Genomic DNA, 14010 nt, shown 5'->3' on the forward strand with positions numbered 1-14010 from the left:
CAGGAAGGCAGAAAAGATTTAACATAAAAAATAATGTATTAATTAAAATAAACATTACAAGGTTAAAAGAAAAATTTACCATCGTGACAATCTGTCTGTATACTCCGAGTAGTTCGAGCTACTTGAAAGCCATACGGACTTTTAGATAAAGACGAGGCTGCAGCTGATGCTAGATGTTCAGTCAAATCTTCACGAGATGGAAAATAATTAGCTGCGAAAGTAATTGTTGTTAAAAGTGCTATCATTATAATTGGCTCCGAACCACCAAACCACCTGCAGAAATTAAAAAATAGGAAAATGAGGATAAGACATTATATATTACATATATATATATAGAGAGAGAACTTACATTTTCAAAATTACATAGGAAAATTTTATATTTATTAACTTTCTGAACACAATATAAAGTAGAACAGAATTCTGATCAACAGCATGCTTTGGGACCAAAGGTCTTGCAGTTCTGTATCAATACAGACAGGATTAGAGATCATTAGACATATTAATTATTATGAGTAAAGAATTCTGTGAAAATAAAAGATCATAACCTTTCCAGGTTTTTCTTTCTTAAACATTTTTTCTGTTTTAATTTTTACATTAAATTTTTGGGCTGTTGGCATTACTAAAACACGTCTATACATGAAGAATTCCTTATTCAAGATTTATTGAATAAAATACTATAATACTTTAAAATTATGCAATAATTAAAAAATCTGATGTAGACATTGACTTCCTCATACAGCCTATTAAATTACACACATTTTCTGATTCACTTCATTGAAATTATTCCCTCGAATTATTCTAACTTTACTGATCTCTCAAGCCAAAAATAACATAAAAAATTACAAATTTTCAAATGAAATATTCCAGTCAGTTTTTATTGTATGGGATTCAAGTTTCTTATAACCTTATTTTTCAATAATAAGTATAAAACTTTCCCAAATGTAATACCAGGAGAGCGCATTAAAAGTCAAATTTTGTTATTTGTCGAAAATTATTATTTTTTTGACATTGCCGAAACATGAACATTTTTGTTAATTAAAATACTTCTGCAATACTACTAGATTCTGAAAATAAAGGCTGGATAAGAGCTTTTAAGTCACGCAAGGGGAAAGGTATATGTATTATTGTGTGTGTAGGGGTTCGGAATAGATTGAATGCGCATAGAACCAATGATAGAATGATAAATAGCTTGATAAAATTAATTTTACCAAAAGAAATATTTCACAGTTCTGAAACTTTCCACAAAATTATTCACACAGCTCTTATCAGTATCATAGAGGACAATCACTAGTTACACTTCAAACTACTAAGAACATTAAAGACAATGCAATGCAAATGCATCTAAAAAGAGAAGCTCTCACTATTATCTAAATATTCCAAACTCAGCTTTGAAGAAATAACTGAGAGCGGATGCTCTCCTGTCTTATATAGTTTTTACCTGGCCGCTGAGAAATCTCTAGTAAATTCAATTTCTAAAAATTATAGGAAGTCACACGATGGCCTGATACGGTTACAGTTACATAAGGATCAATTACAGTACCCTTTACAGTTATACAGGAAATACATACACGCACACATTTGGTAGTGTCAATTGTAATAACTGCAATAAAAAAAGGCAGGTGCACACCTAGATGTTACACTATACATAGCAGTACTATACAAAATTTCGTTCTATGCTTAATTGTTTTTGAGTTACGCAAGATACATATACACATACATAAAGATGTCATGAAAGAAAAAAAAACTTTGGAGGGGGGAGAGAGTCCTTTATTCTGCTCATATATATAAAGATCATGAAAAAAAAAAAAAAAATCTGAATGCATTCAAGAACAGTCAAAATATGATACCCCAAATTTTTTGTGATTACAATACTGCCTTTACTTCATACAAGGACGTAAAAAACAACTGTATTTGTATACAAAAACAATATTGTGCAAATAAAATGATGCAAGTACAAGACAAAAATGCAAATGAAAAGAAAAAGAGGTACTTCTTTGATACAGTGGCCTCCAACCCTATTTGGAAATTTTAGATTTGTGCTAAGATCTCAGCTATAATTTTGCCAAGCTTGTGAAGCACGGATGTAAAAATAAACACCACAATATGTAATTGTAACAATAACTCACATATTATTCCTTAGAATACTTTTAATAATCCTCATTATTATTTCAATGCATTTAATTGTTCCAGTCAACTGCAACATTTTCACACATATTTAGTTGTTTGTTACACCATTTCATGAATACTAATTCCTCTGCCCAAGAATACATAAATCTAACAGTAGTGATGAATACTATTCTATAACCGCTGAACCATGAATATATTTTTAAATAAACAATGAGAATTCAAAAAGCTCATCAAAAATGAATAATATTAGAGCATGTGAAAGAAAAGCAAAAATGCAACACAGTGCTAATATATGATTAGATGGCAACATATAAGAACATGCAGTCGGTGCTAATATACAATCATTAGGCGAGGTATAAGAAGATGCAGCCAGATTTCGGCGAGATATCTTGGTTGATTGCCAACTAAAATCTTGGAAGCCACTATAACAAAAATGTACAGACATAAATAAGAAGGAATATTTTAAGATAGTAAACAACTCTTACAGAAAGACATCAACATATTTTATGCGAGAGGAGAGCAACAACAATAGTAAAAAAAATAAATAAAAAAAAATATTCCTACTTATGTCAACAAAGAAAAATCTTATTTTAGTTACTTTTTATTATTATTGTTTACATTTTTTTGTTTCTAATTTATGAAGCTGATGGTGGTCTATAATTTATCTTTCTAGCCACCTCTTGTAATGATTCATTATTGTAAGGAACCTTTCCAATGTGTTTCAAGCAATCCAGTTCTTAATTAATATTCCATCTAATGATTTCACATGACTCGAGGCGACATATGCTTGACCTGCTGCTGTTTTGATTTCTCTAACGCTTGGGCTGTGTTGTAGTTTCTTTTCGCATTCTCCGTTTGTGAAGCAAGGGGCATTTTAAAGGATTATATTTTAAACATATAATTATTACCACGTTAACATAGAAATATGGGAAGAACTTTCGCTAGATAATGGAACATTACATCCGCTTCATCCAACTCTATAAAACTATAATTCTTTAATTCCATACACTTTAAAAATCCTTAGAACTCTGTCTTACCGTTGTCACTTATTTTTGTTAAATATTATAATGCCATTTATCACACTCATGTACTATTATTTATAAGTTGTTATGAAATTAATTTTTACAGCACGTGAGAATTCCTAATAAACGGTCATTATTTCTAAGTCTTATAACATATTTAACAAAAATAGCATGTCTTTAGTTCCGATAAACAGGAATAAATAAGTAGGAATTGACTTTAATATGTGAAAAAACTGTATTAACATCAAGTGTCATCCACTAAAAGTTTGAAAAAACGTATTTGAACTTAAGGATGAATAAAAAGTATTTTATTAACGATTGAAAATTTGAACAAGCTATAGGGAGAGTGTGAGCTAATAGTAGGAATTTAATAAACATAAATCTACTATTTATATGCAAACCACACAGCAAGATTTTCCCCAATTTTAATTTTTTTGCTAATTCAGCCACTACGTCCTAGGTATATGATACTACATTAATAATAGTACTAAGAATTCACAAAAGATGCTACAATATTAACTTTGGATTTATTAATGTTCTTTATCGTGGTGACCATTTTTGACATCATCATAGTTTCTACAAGTGCTATTTTTAAAAATATATCCTTGTTTCTTACTGATATAAACAAGATTTTTCATTGTACAGAATGTAAATAAACCTGTTACAAGGTACATTTAAATAGAAACCCGGTTGGTCAAAAGTAAGTTATTTGCCCATAGACTCAAGATTAAAAAGCAATCAGTTATACACCCAAAGAAAGGATTTATCTGAAAAGAAAATTTTCAGACTCACAATCCATGCTTACAATTTTAAAAAAATGCTCATAGGCAAGCACAAATGCTAAATAAGGTAAATGATACAAAAAATTTGCTTCTTCAATCAAAATATTTTGTAAATGCACTGAATTTCTGTTAAAGAGTTTATTTGTACATAGATACAATACCTAATTGCCATTGAATGTGCCACTGCTGAATTTAGTGAAATTCAAAATTTTGTTTGTTTACATCCACGAGTAAGGATGGTAGGTATTTACTGAATCCTGCTGCTTCGGAACTAGTTATAGTACCATGAAAGCAATGTTAAGAATTATGGTTAGGTTAAATATTGCATGATATAAATAATACTTGTACAAAATACATCAAAAAGAAGCATTATGTTATAAATGGTTATGGTACAAAATACGATTGGCACACATTTATTTGTGACACATCAAATTAAACTTTGACTACCCAAGTTCTTTTTACAGATGCTCTCTGTGAACTTGCATCCACTTTATAGTCTCAAGAAGCAAAGAACCACGTGCTCTTCATACACTTCCAAATTTACCTGGCTACTGGTTTGGTTTGGTTTTGGTTTATTTAATTATGGCAAAGCACACTAGGGCTATCTGCCTAAGGGGAGGGATGCCCTCGTGGAGGACTTTCTAAGGGAAACTGGCTCGTATACACGTTACACATGGGGAAACCACGAAAATGCCCATGTAGCCAAGCTGTTCGCGGGATTCGAACCTCGGACCAAACTACCAGTGTTCAGCGACTTTACTGCTCGGCCACTGGTGAGCCCATTTACCTGGCTGCATCACACTCTTTAATTTTGGGGGGGGGAGAAGGAAAGAGAGTTAAGTTATAAACAGTGTTTCCACGCTTTCAGTGCCATCTGACCCTAATGAACTCAGAACCTACACTATCCATAACATTACATCAATCACATTAGACATTTTAGATATTCAATAATATCTATGGACTGAAAACGGACTACAAACTGTATGGCACATGATCAATTTAATGACTTACTGTATGGCACATGATCACATTAAAAGTATCTCACACAGATCATCAATAATATGTAGGAAGAAATGTGGGTACTTTCTGATTATCCACCCAATTCTAAAAACCATTCACCAAGCAATGCACTACATCTCAAACACAGAGAACCTGTAACATCACCAAAATGTATTTATGAGGGAACCCAGTATGCGTGAGCACATGAATGCAATTTTGGTTTTTCAAATTAATTTTTCTGGTTAGTGCTTGTTCTGATGAGTAGCAATTATAATGGGACTGTGAAGTCTGCCAGTTGATGAAAAAGAAAATGTTGCATTTTCTTCAGAAATATGGCATTTTGCACAACAGCTATGGAATGTAAAAATCTGGATTCTATGAAGATGTACTTGAAGTTGTTGTTGTTGTACTATGAAGTTGTAAATGATCAAACTTGTGACCCTAAGTTACAATTTTCTAATACTTTTTTAAACAAAAACAGATTACTGCATGTATGGAAAAACAACAAGATGTGCAATGCCAAATTTGTGCAATTCTCTGATAATAATATCAAATTTTTTAAAAGTGAAAACAGATCATTGAGTTCATTAGGAAATGAAAATGTGTGCGATGCTAAGTTTCAACAAAGGGGATTGACCAGATAGTCAGGAAGTACTGAAATTTGCATAGGAAAACTATAATTAAATGCATCACAGGTAAAAATATACCAATTAAATACACTGCCCTACAAAAATCAGGAAACAGCATGTTTTTTAAAGCTCACCATTACAAAAATATCAGTAACATTTAAATTTACAGTTTATATGCATGATAGTAACAAAGTTTAAGAAATTATATGCAAAAACAATAGCTACTACCTTTATTTTAAAGAAATGAATACTTTATATAGAAGTTGAACAAAAAATTCAAAAAGTGCAAGTTTTGTTCACTAGTATTGATCTTCAATTGTTATTATCAATTTTGTTGACAATATTCGGGAGAGTCTATCAATGCCCACAAGAAGTCATTTGTCTGATTCGTTGAGGTGGCAGGCGATCAGATGGATGGATGGAAATGGGGATGTCACAAGCTGATGCTGCTAGACATCGCAATGTCTCTCATTGTGTGGTCCACTTACTATGGAATCAGTTTGAATCCGAGGATTCTGCATCAAGAAGACATGTTCCAGACAGATCTAGAGGTACAACACATGGGGAAGACTGTTATTTAGTTCTTCCAGCTTGAAGGAGGAGTAACATTACTGTGCCTCAGCTCATGGCAGATCATTTAGTGATAACAGGAACAAGAATTGCAGCTACTACAGTGCACAGAAGACACCTGCAAAATACAGGTCTGTATGCAAGACCAGTTGTTTGTGTGCCCTTTTATATTGGGCAAGAGAATATACCTCCTGGACCAGTCAATAACGGTCATCTGTTCTTTTCACAAACGAGTCCAGGTTCACTTTGGAAAGTGATTCAGGTCATTAGCTGTTTTGGAGGGAACAACACACCAAATACAACCAATCCCACATTGTAGAAAGAAGTTGCAGAGGTGGTGGAATGATGATTTAGGCTGAGATCTCTCTCGGTGGACACCCTGACCTACATGTATACATGGAAGAACTTTGACCAGTGTGAGATATCAAGACAAGATCCCTCATCAATATGTCTGCTATTATGCCACTTCTAATATTCCTGGATTTCTTCTGATGGACAACAATGCGCGACCGAACCGAGCTCGGGTAGCTGAAGAATATCTTTAGGGTTACGATATGGAGCGGATGGAATGGCCAGCTCAATCCCCAGACCTGAATCCAGTAGAGCATCTCTGGGACTACCTTGGTAGACAGGTTACTGCTTTAAGTCCTCCTCCAATGTCGTTAGATGAGCATGAACATGCCTTACTCTGTCGTCTGGTTGTTGATTCCCATTTCACTGACTGACAACGTTATTGGCAGCACTGAACGTCGCTGCCGCCAATGTACTGCAGCTAGGCCGGACACATTCCTTATTATAACCCATTTTTTTTAATGTTATCATCCCCAATTTCCCTCAAAAAACTGTGATATACTGTTCCTCCAAGACTAGATTTCTCTGCTAAGCAATTTTTTGTTGGTACTTTTCCTTTTGTCGGCGCAAAAGATAAAGTTGCCAATAATGGTACAACTGATGCCAAACGGAATATCTTTGCTGATGCCAAACGGAATAACCTTTTACGCTTCACTCTCAAAACAAGTTGCAGCTATTTCTTATCAGAATGATTGTTTCTTTCAATACTGGCATACAATTACATACCGTTTTTACAAGAGAGTTAAATTTTATGCCCTAAGACCATTCGTGGTAATTAAGTCAAATAGGATGCAATCACCCCGCTCACAGGAAGGCGAAAATATAAAAAGGCAAAATGAAGGGTTAAATTCATCCATTCTGATGAGAATGTACTAGCAAAGCACTGTGGTTTTACATAATTTCTGAGTAAGCTATTCATACGAATTGAAATAATTCTTGCATTTAAACTTATATTCCAAATTAAGATTTAACTTGAAATTAATGTAGATAATTACTGAGAAAATTAGATTTTTGTATCGTAGTTTACACGAGATGAGATCACTTGGGGTCACATGATAAGAACCGGCAAATCATAATGTTGAACTATAAAAGCATAGTAAATTCTTAAATTAATGTCTTTTTACAAATTTATTGTCTTTATTTATTGGCTTTTTACAAAATTTTAAACCATGTCAAAATCAAACAATATCAAAATAAAAAATTCTTAGAACAAACATTTGTTAAAATTTTTTTATGTGTATACTGTATGCTGTCACCAACAAAGTCTGCTTGGCGAGATTTGTGCCAGTAAAACGGAAAAGTACCTTTTTGTTTAATTCATGTTTGTGTTGACCTTTAGAAACATTCTAAGTGTATTCATTAGAGAACTGTTTAGTGAACCTGTCCTGTAAATTTTTTGTTTCTATGTTGCTTCATTCTCAAATTAGACACAAAAAACATGCTGTTCCTTAACTTTTGAAGGACAGTGTATTTGATTGTTACTAGGTTTATACATTTGTAATAATTTAGTTATACATTTGTAACAGGATGATTCTTTATGACCTACTCTGGGCATAAAAAACTGTATATCTATACAACATAATGCAAAATATCATACAAAACCTGAAACAGCAAATATAAAAACTTAATATATATATATATAAAGTAATTTTATTGACCCAAAAATTTTAAAGTACTTTTATTGTACATAGTGGTTTACCTACATTTATATGTATGCCAACACTACAAATTGTACCACTAATTAATAAATTCCGAAATTTATACCAAAGCAAGACACACAATTTTAGTAAAAATACACCTAAAACTGGAATTTAACAAATTTACCAATTTCTTACAAAAATATATCTGGTGGCCCATAAATTTCAAAACAGTTTAAAAATCCCTGCAAGCTGAGAAAATCGGTATATTTGAAAGCATATTGTGAAAAATGGTTTTCATGGAATACGTTTTTGGAGGGACAGAAAATGTTTTAGTTCAAATTTTTGTCAAGAAATAACTCTTCAAGCATTCAGACTGCAGTAAATATGCAAAATCAAAGTACTACAAAATGCAAAATATAGAACTAACATTCATTTGTCACTTCCCTCAACGACCAACAATTAAGTTTTCACCGTGGCGTCAATATTGGTGGATAAGCACTACTAATGAGGTTTTACCTCAGACATGAATTGTTCATTGAAGCTCTATGAAAGTTTCAGTTAAGAAAAGAATGAAGAAAAATAAAAACCAAATCTTTCTCTCCATATTACTTTTATTGTGCGTGATGTTTAAAAAAAAATCATATTTCATCATATTTATAACAAACTTTTATCCTCTGCTGCAACTTCATAAATAAAAATTCAGAGTAGGGCAAGAAACAGACAAAAAGTGAAACTGCACTCGTCTCTCTTGAAAAACATATTTTTCCATAAAGTCCTGGTTTATCTAAGATTAAGTTTTAGACTGGCAAAAACAACATTTGATTTTTAATTCTTCAATAAATTCCTCACATCATTAAAAAAATTTAGCATGTTATAAAAGTTAAAAAATGTTTAATTCAAAGAGTAAATGTATTTTACTCACCTTTGCATGTATATATCCCAGTTGGAGTATGGACCCATAGAATCTGGAGAATTGGCTTTACTGGCTTGCTGAAGTGCTTTACTGGCCACTAACAAAGGCCACCGACTGTGTGCATGAACTAAGACAAGACCAGCAGACTAGAGTAAAAACGTGAAAACTATATTTCTATCAAAACACTGACTTTTTTGACAATAAAATGATACATACCATTTTGTGCAATCAAGAGTGTTAAATTCATGGAAACACAGTTAACAAACAATCTTTGAAAAAAAAAAATGTCATAAATCAGTACTTCAGTTAACTAATTTAAGCCACGGATTCTAAAACTACAGATCACATAAAAATCTATTACGATAGAAATATTTAAAACATGTATTTTTAGGAAAACTTATGGGTGCTTTTCTGTTAATATGGCATTATTAACAGACACCATGAATACACTTGTGTACAAAATTTAGAAAATTTGCAAATTCTATGTTTATGAGAAGTACTAAACCAAAGATACTTAATATGCCGCCCAAGAATTATGCAAATATTTAGAGTCAAATGCATAAACGTACATATACATGTCTACAAAGTTGCACTTGTAGAGGGGATATAAGTGTACGAAGGGTTTTTCAGTGATAGTGTGCCTTTACTCCTTCACAATATTAACCACGTTTCTCCAAAGAGTTCAGTAAATTTTGTAAAGTATCACCTAAAAATGAGTTGCCAGAACATATGGCTGATGGAATGAGATGAAGAATTATCAGAGGAATTAGTCAAATTAAGTTTGTCTCTATGACAATATTTTGTAAAATCGTCTTTTGTAAAATACATAGTATAAACCTCGCATGGTAAAATCTTCACAAAAGAAGAGAAGTACCAAAGAAATGTTTTACAGTTGGTAGCACAAAACAGTTCATAACTCAACCAGCAGCTAAGACATACATGGCTAATTTAGGTATTTTTCATATTTAGCTAGCATTACTTTACAATATTTTTTTTAATTAGATGATACAGTTTTAGACACTGTACCATCTTTCATTTTATTGGACATGTGAGTTCAAAGTTTATACTCACTATATGAACTGTATTATGAATCTTAGAGCCACTGTCAAATGAAAGTTGCAGAGGCACTGTATCCTTCTTGAAATAGCTATTTTATGACCTTAGGATTTCAGAAGGGAAAAAAGTTCTTTGTTCTTCAGAAACAAGCCATCAGAATAAATATCAGACAAAAAGTGTAATCCAAGAAAAACTAATCAGCTAACTACCTAATGCATTTACAGTATAGGCAATGCCATCAATTGTCCCCCCCCCAAAAAAAATTAGAGAATACTGATGAGTACACTCATTCATGGTATGGAAATATATAACTTTTATGGTGATTATTGTTGTCTATGCTAATCAACAAATTAATATAGTTCATGTGGCATCACATGTATTCTAAAACTGAAAATATTTTCCTCCATACAATATTTACAATTTCATACCAGCTGTTTACTTTTGTCCCTTCCCCCCCCCTCTATAGCTCTTTTTTTATTCGGCACAATAAATTAATTCAAGATACAAGCTTTCTTATTCTCATATTTACCTCTAGCTAAATTAATATTAGTACACTTGCGTACATCTAGCCCAGTACCCTATTAATGGAAAAATACATAATTATGCAATGAATATTTTGTCGACACAAAATGTTTTTTAGGTGATTTTATTATTTATATCTTATTTATTTTTAACATTTTGAAATTGTATGGGTAATAAAAATTCAACATTCACTTTAACAAATCTTGTAAAATCCTATTTTACAAAACTGTAATAATAATAATAAAAAAAATCAGGCCTTCATCTGAATAAAAAGACCATAAAACAATTATAAGGGCTACAAAAAATTTCACTTAGTCAAAGACGTATATAATAGGGGTACTTTTTCTGTTAATAAGATGCCAGTCAAAAAATGTAGGCCAGTGTGGCACCTTATTTATATTGTGTCATGAACAGTCATGCAATAATGTCACTAAATAAGCAAAAAGAATGAACACCAATCCAGAAATTTTCTCTCCTAGATTTTTCAGTTACTTAAGCAAAAGAACTGGTACTTGCTGGATATGAGCATCTGCAAGTTCAAGTTAACCGTAAATACAATATTATTGATCTTGACATGAAAAGCCACGTACAAAACAGGCAAAATAAAAAATAGTGCAGCACTGTCCACAACCATGTAAATTTCTACCTCATCAAATTCATATGGAGTTGATTGCATGAAAACATATAAAGGTTTCTGCCTATGTTAAATTAAATTGGCAGTTTTATACTTTATGTGTAATCTGGCAAGATCTATTTTGTATTTTTGTACTTTTCTTTATTTTCTTGTATTTATTTTGGATTTAATAAAAAATAGTGATTATTATTTATTTTTATGAAGCTTTATTGGGTTGTTAGGGTTGCCACCATTAAATTAGATCCCACATTAACATTTGTATCTTGCAGCTCGATGTAATCTCATTTACAGAAAAGTATTAAAAAATATTCAAAGCCTCATTTAAACAATAATGAGTAATCAAAATATGGGTAACGCAATGTATATGTAATCAAAATATGGAAAAGAAGAGAGTTATGGTTTGATAAAATTATATTAGACATGAGATGGGTAAAAAATCTCTGTAATGAAACAAAGATCACGGTAATTCTTCACTTGGTTTCTTTCAGGTAATTGTACACATTTTAAAACAGAACTTTTTAATTGTCTCAGAAAATTGAGCTGCATTTTCTCCCAACTTTCTGAGGAAAATTCCAGAATTTTGACTTCAAATTCAACATTCACCAATTTTCCATGTCCATTTTACATTTCCATGACTTTTCAGATAAGTGCTATAAAAATATGGGATGCTGGGGTTACTTTTAGATTGTTCAAAGAAAGTTTTAATATAAATGGAAATCATTTGTTTTTCATTTAGTAAATTAAAGTTAAGAAAAGGTGACATAAATATTCAAGTGAACTTTTTGTATTGCCAGAATAATGTTTTAATTTTGTATTCAAAAAAGAAATTCTCTGTCTTTATGCACAAAGCCATCAAACTAAAGCTATCAGTCGTATATTTAAATCTATCATTACATTCCTCGGGAAAATGATAGAAGAGACCATTGGTTACTGATCAACATTAAGATTAAAGTCTCTTTTGCTGATTCTCAAAATTTAAGAATTAGGTTCCCGTATATGGAGGTACATTAGATAAGGCTGAATCTGATGCTCAGAGGTCTCTAAAGAACTGGTGACAAACTTCTTGGGTCAACAAAACGCATGACATTATTCAGGATAAATAGTACGACTCTGAAAACCAAAAAAGTATTGGAGTATAATGTGTTGATTAATGTACGTTTTCTGAACTTCAATCTTGATTTTAGGATAAATGGTTACAAGTGATAAAAGGTAATCATAACTAATTTTTATGACTTTTACTGGAAAACAAAATTTTTATTAAAAAAAAAAAAGGTCTAAAATTTCAAAAGTATATCTGACAGCAAAATTCAATAATCAGACTTGAAATCAGAACACTTTAATTCAAATAGGTATCCTTTCACTTATTAAGCATTGGTTAGAAATTGTTGTACTCACTATCCCTATCATAATTGTGTCATTTAACTATCTTATCATCAGCAGCATGCCCAGGATGCGCTCCAGGGATAAATGGCTGACAACCTACAAGGGGATGGATAATTACAAATATTTATACTTTTTCCAGGATTCAAACATAGGTCCAATGATTTGACAGCCTATATTACTACATTAGCCTTAGACGAAAAAAGGAAAGTGATGCATTTTCTCCTCAGCAAAAGGCAAATGGTTACATACATTTTTCCCAAGAGAAACACTTACTTTCCAAAAAAATGCATGAAAATAGCCATAATATGCAAATGATGTATCATCTAGAGATGCAATGTTCAGCAATTGTAAAAAGAAAGGTGTAGTGGGTCAAAAGTATCCTTTCTCATGGCGTTACAGATCAGTTACTGTTGAAACAACGCATACTCTATTTACTTACGTGACTTGCTAATGAGATATTTCTCGATGATACCTTTATAACACAGGTTGCACCCCCAAAAAATCTTAATGTACAATTTATCAAAACTCACTGTTACCAATTTTGAAAGATATAGGTCGTAATAAACTGGATTAATTTTTATAATTTTCTACTGAAAATCCAATAGTAAGCTAATCAGAATTAACATTTAAGGTAAAAAGTATCTTCTTTGTTAAAACAAGTCATCAAGCTTAATCACCAAAATTTACAAGCTGAATAAACCAATCTGAAATAACTAAATTTAAAATCTCACTAAAAATCTATGCAGAGGCTTCTTTAACAAAGAATTATATATATATATATATATATATATATATATATATATAAGAGATTTTGAAAATATATTGAAATGTATTTTGCAGTAATTTACAAACAGACAATCTTCTTAGTAGAACATAAATTTTATTTCTAGTTCTCGGTGATAGACAAATTTTATACAATTCTTAAGTGGCAAAATTTCATACTACTCCTAGCTATAAAAATCTTCAGAATCCTCATCTTTTTAAAACAATATCTCACGTTACTGAGTAACGGTTTAATACAAATATGGCATTGCCACTTCAACAATAATTATATTTATTTATTAAATAACAAGATATTACAACCTCTCCCTCCTCCAGATAAACTTTAATTTATATTTTTATAAATTAAAGTTTATTTATTTATTTATTTATTTTTTTCCAAAACAACAATATCAGCACAATACAGAATTGAAATACAAGATATAACATAATAACATACACTGAGGAAGAGAGAAAGGAACAAAATATATTTTTATCTATATAGAGAAACAAATTATTTAATCAGGCCAGGGAGTACGACTTAATGCGTCTACATTTTTATGGTTTTTACCACTTCGATGAACGATCGTGTAATTGTAGGGTTGTAGTACTAGTGCCCATCT

At 31.5% G+C, this 14010-nt stretch overlaps 1 protein-coding gene across 5 annotated transcripts in view; it reads right to left on the reverse strand.

The window, feature by feature from the left end:
- The window catches only part of Hmgcr (HMG coenzyme A reductase), a 206407-nt gene that overhangs the window by 67251 nt on the left and 125146 nt on the right, over nt 1-14010 (reverse strand). For all 5 annotated transcript variants that reach the window (XM_085811156.1, XM_085811159.1, XM_085811158.1 and 2 more), the window contains 2 exons: nt 9043-9179; nt 80-273 (listed from right to left, as the gene is read on the reverse strand). In XM_085811156.1, coding sequence (XP_085667282.1) covers nt 80-273; nt 9043-9179 — 331 coding nt within the window. The remainder of the gene's footprint in view (nt 1-79; nt 274-9042; nt 9180-14010) is intronic.

This window comes from Stegodyphus dumicola, chromosome 2 (assembly GCF_044657685.1).
Source record: "Stegodyphus dumicola isolate Sdum_Otavi_A_Nest chromosome 2, ASM4465768v1".
Lineage (NCBI taxonomy): Eukaryota > Metazoa > Arthropoda > Arachnida > Araneae > Eresidae > Stegodyphus > Stegodyphus dumicola.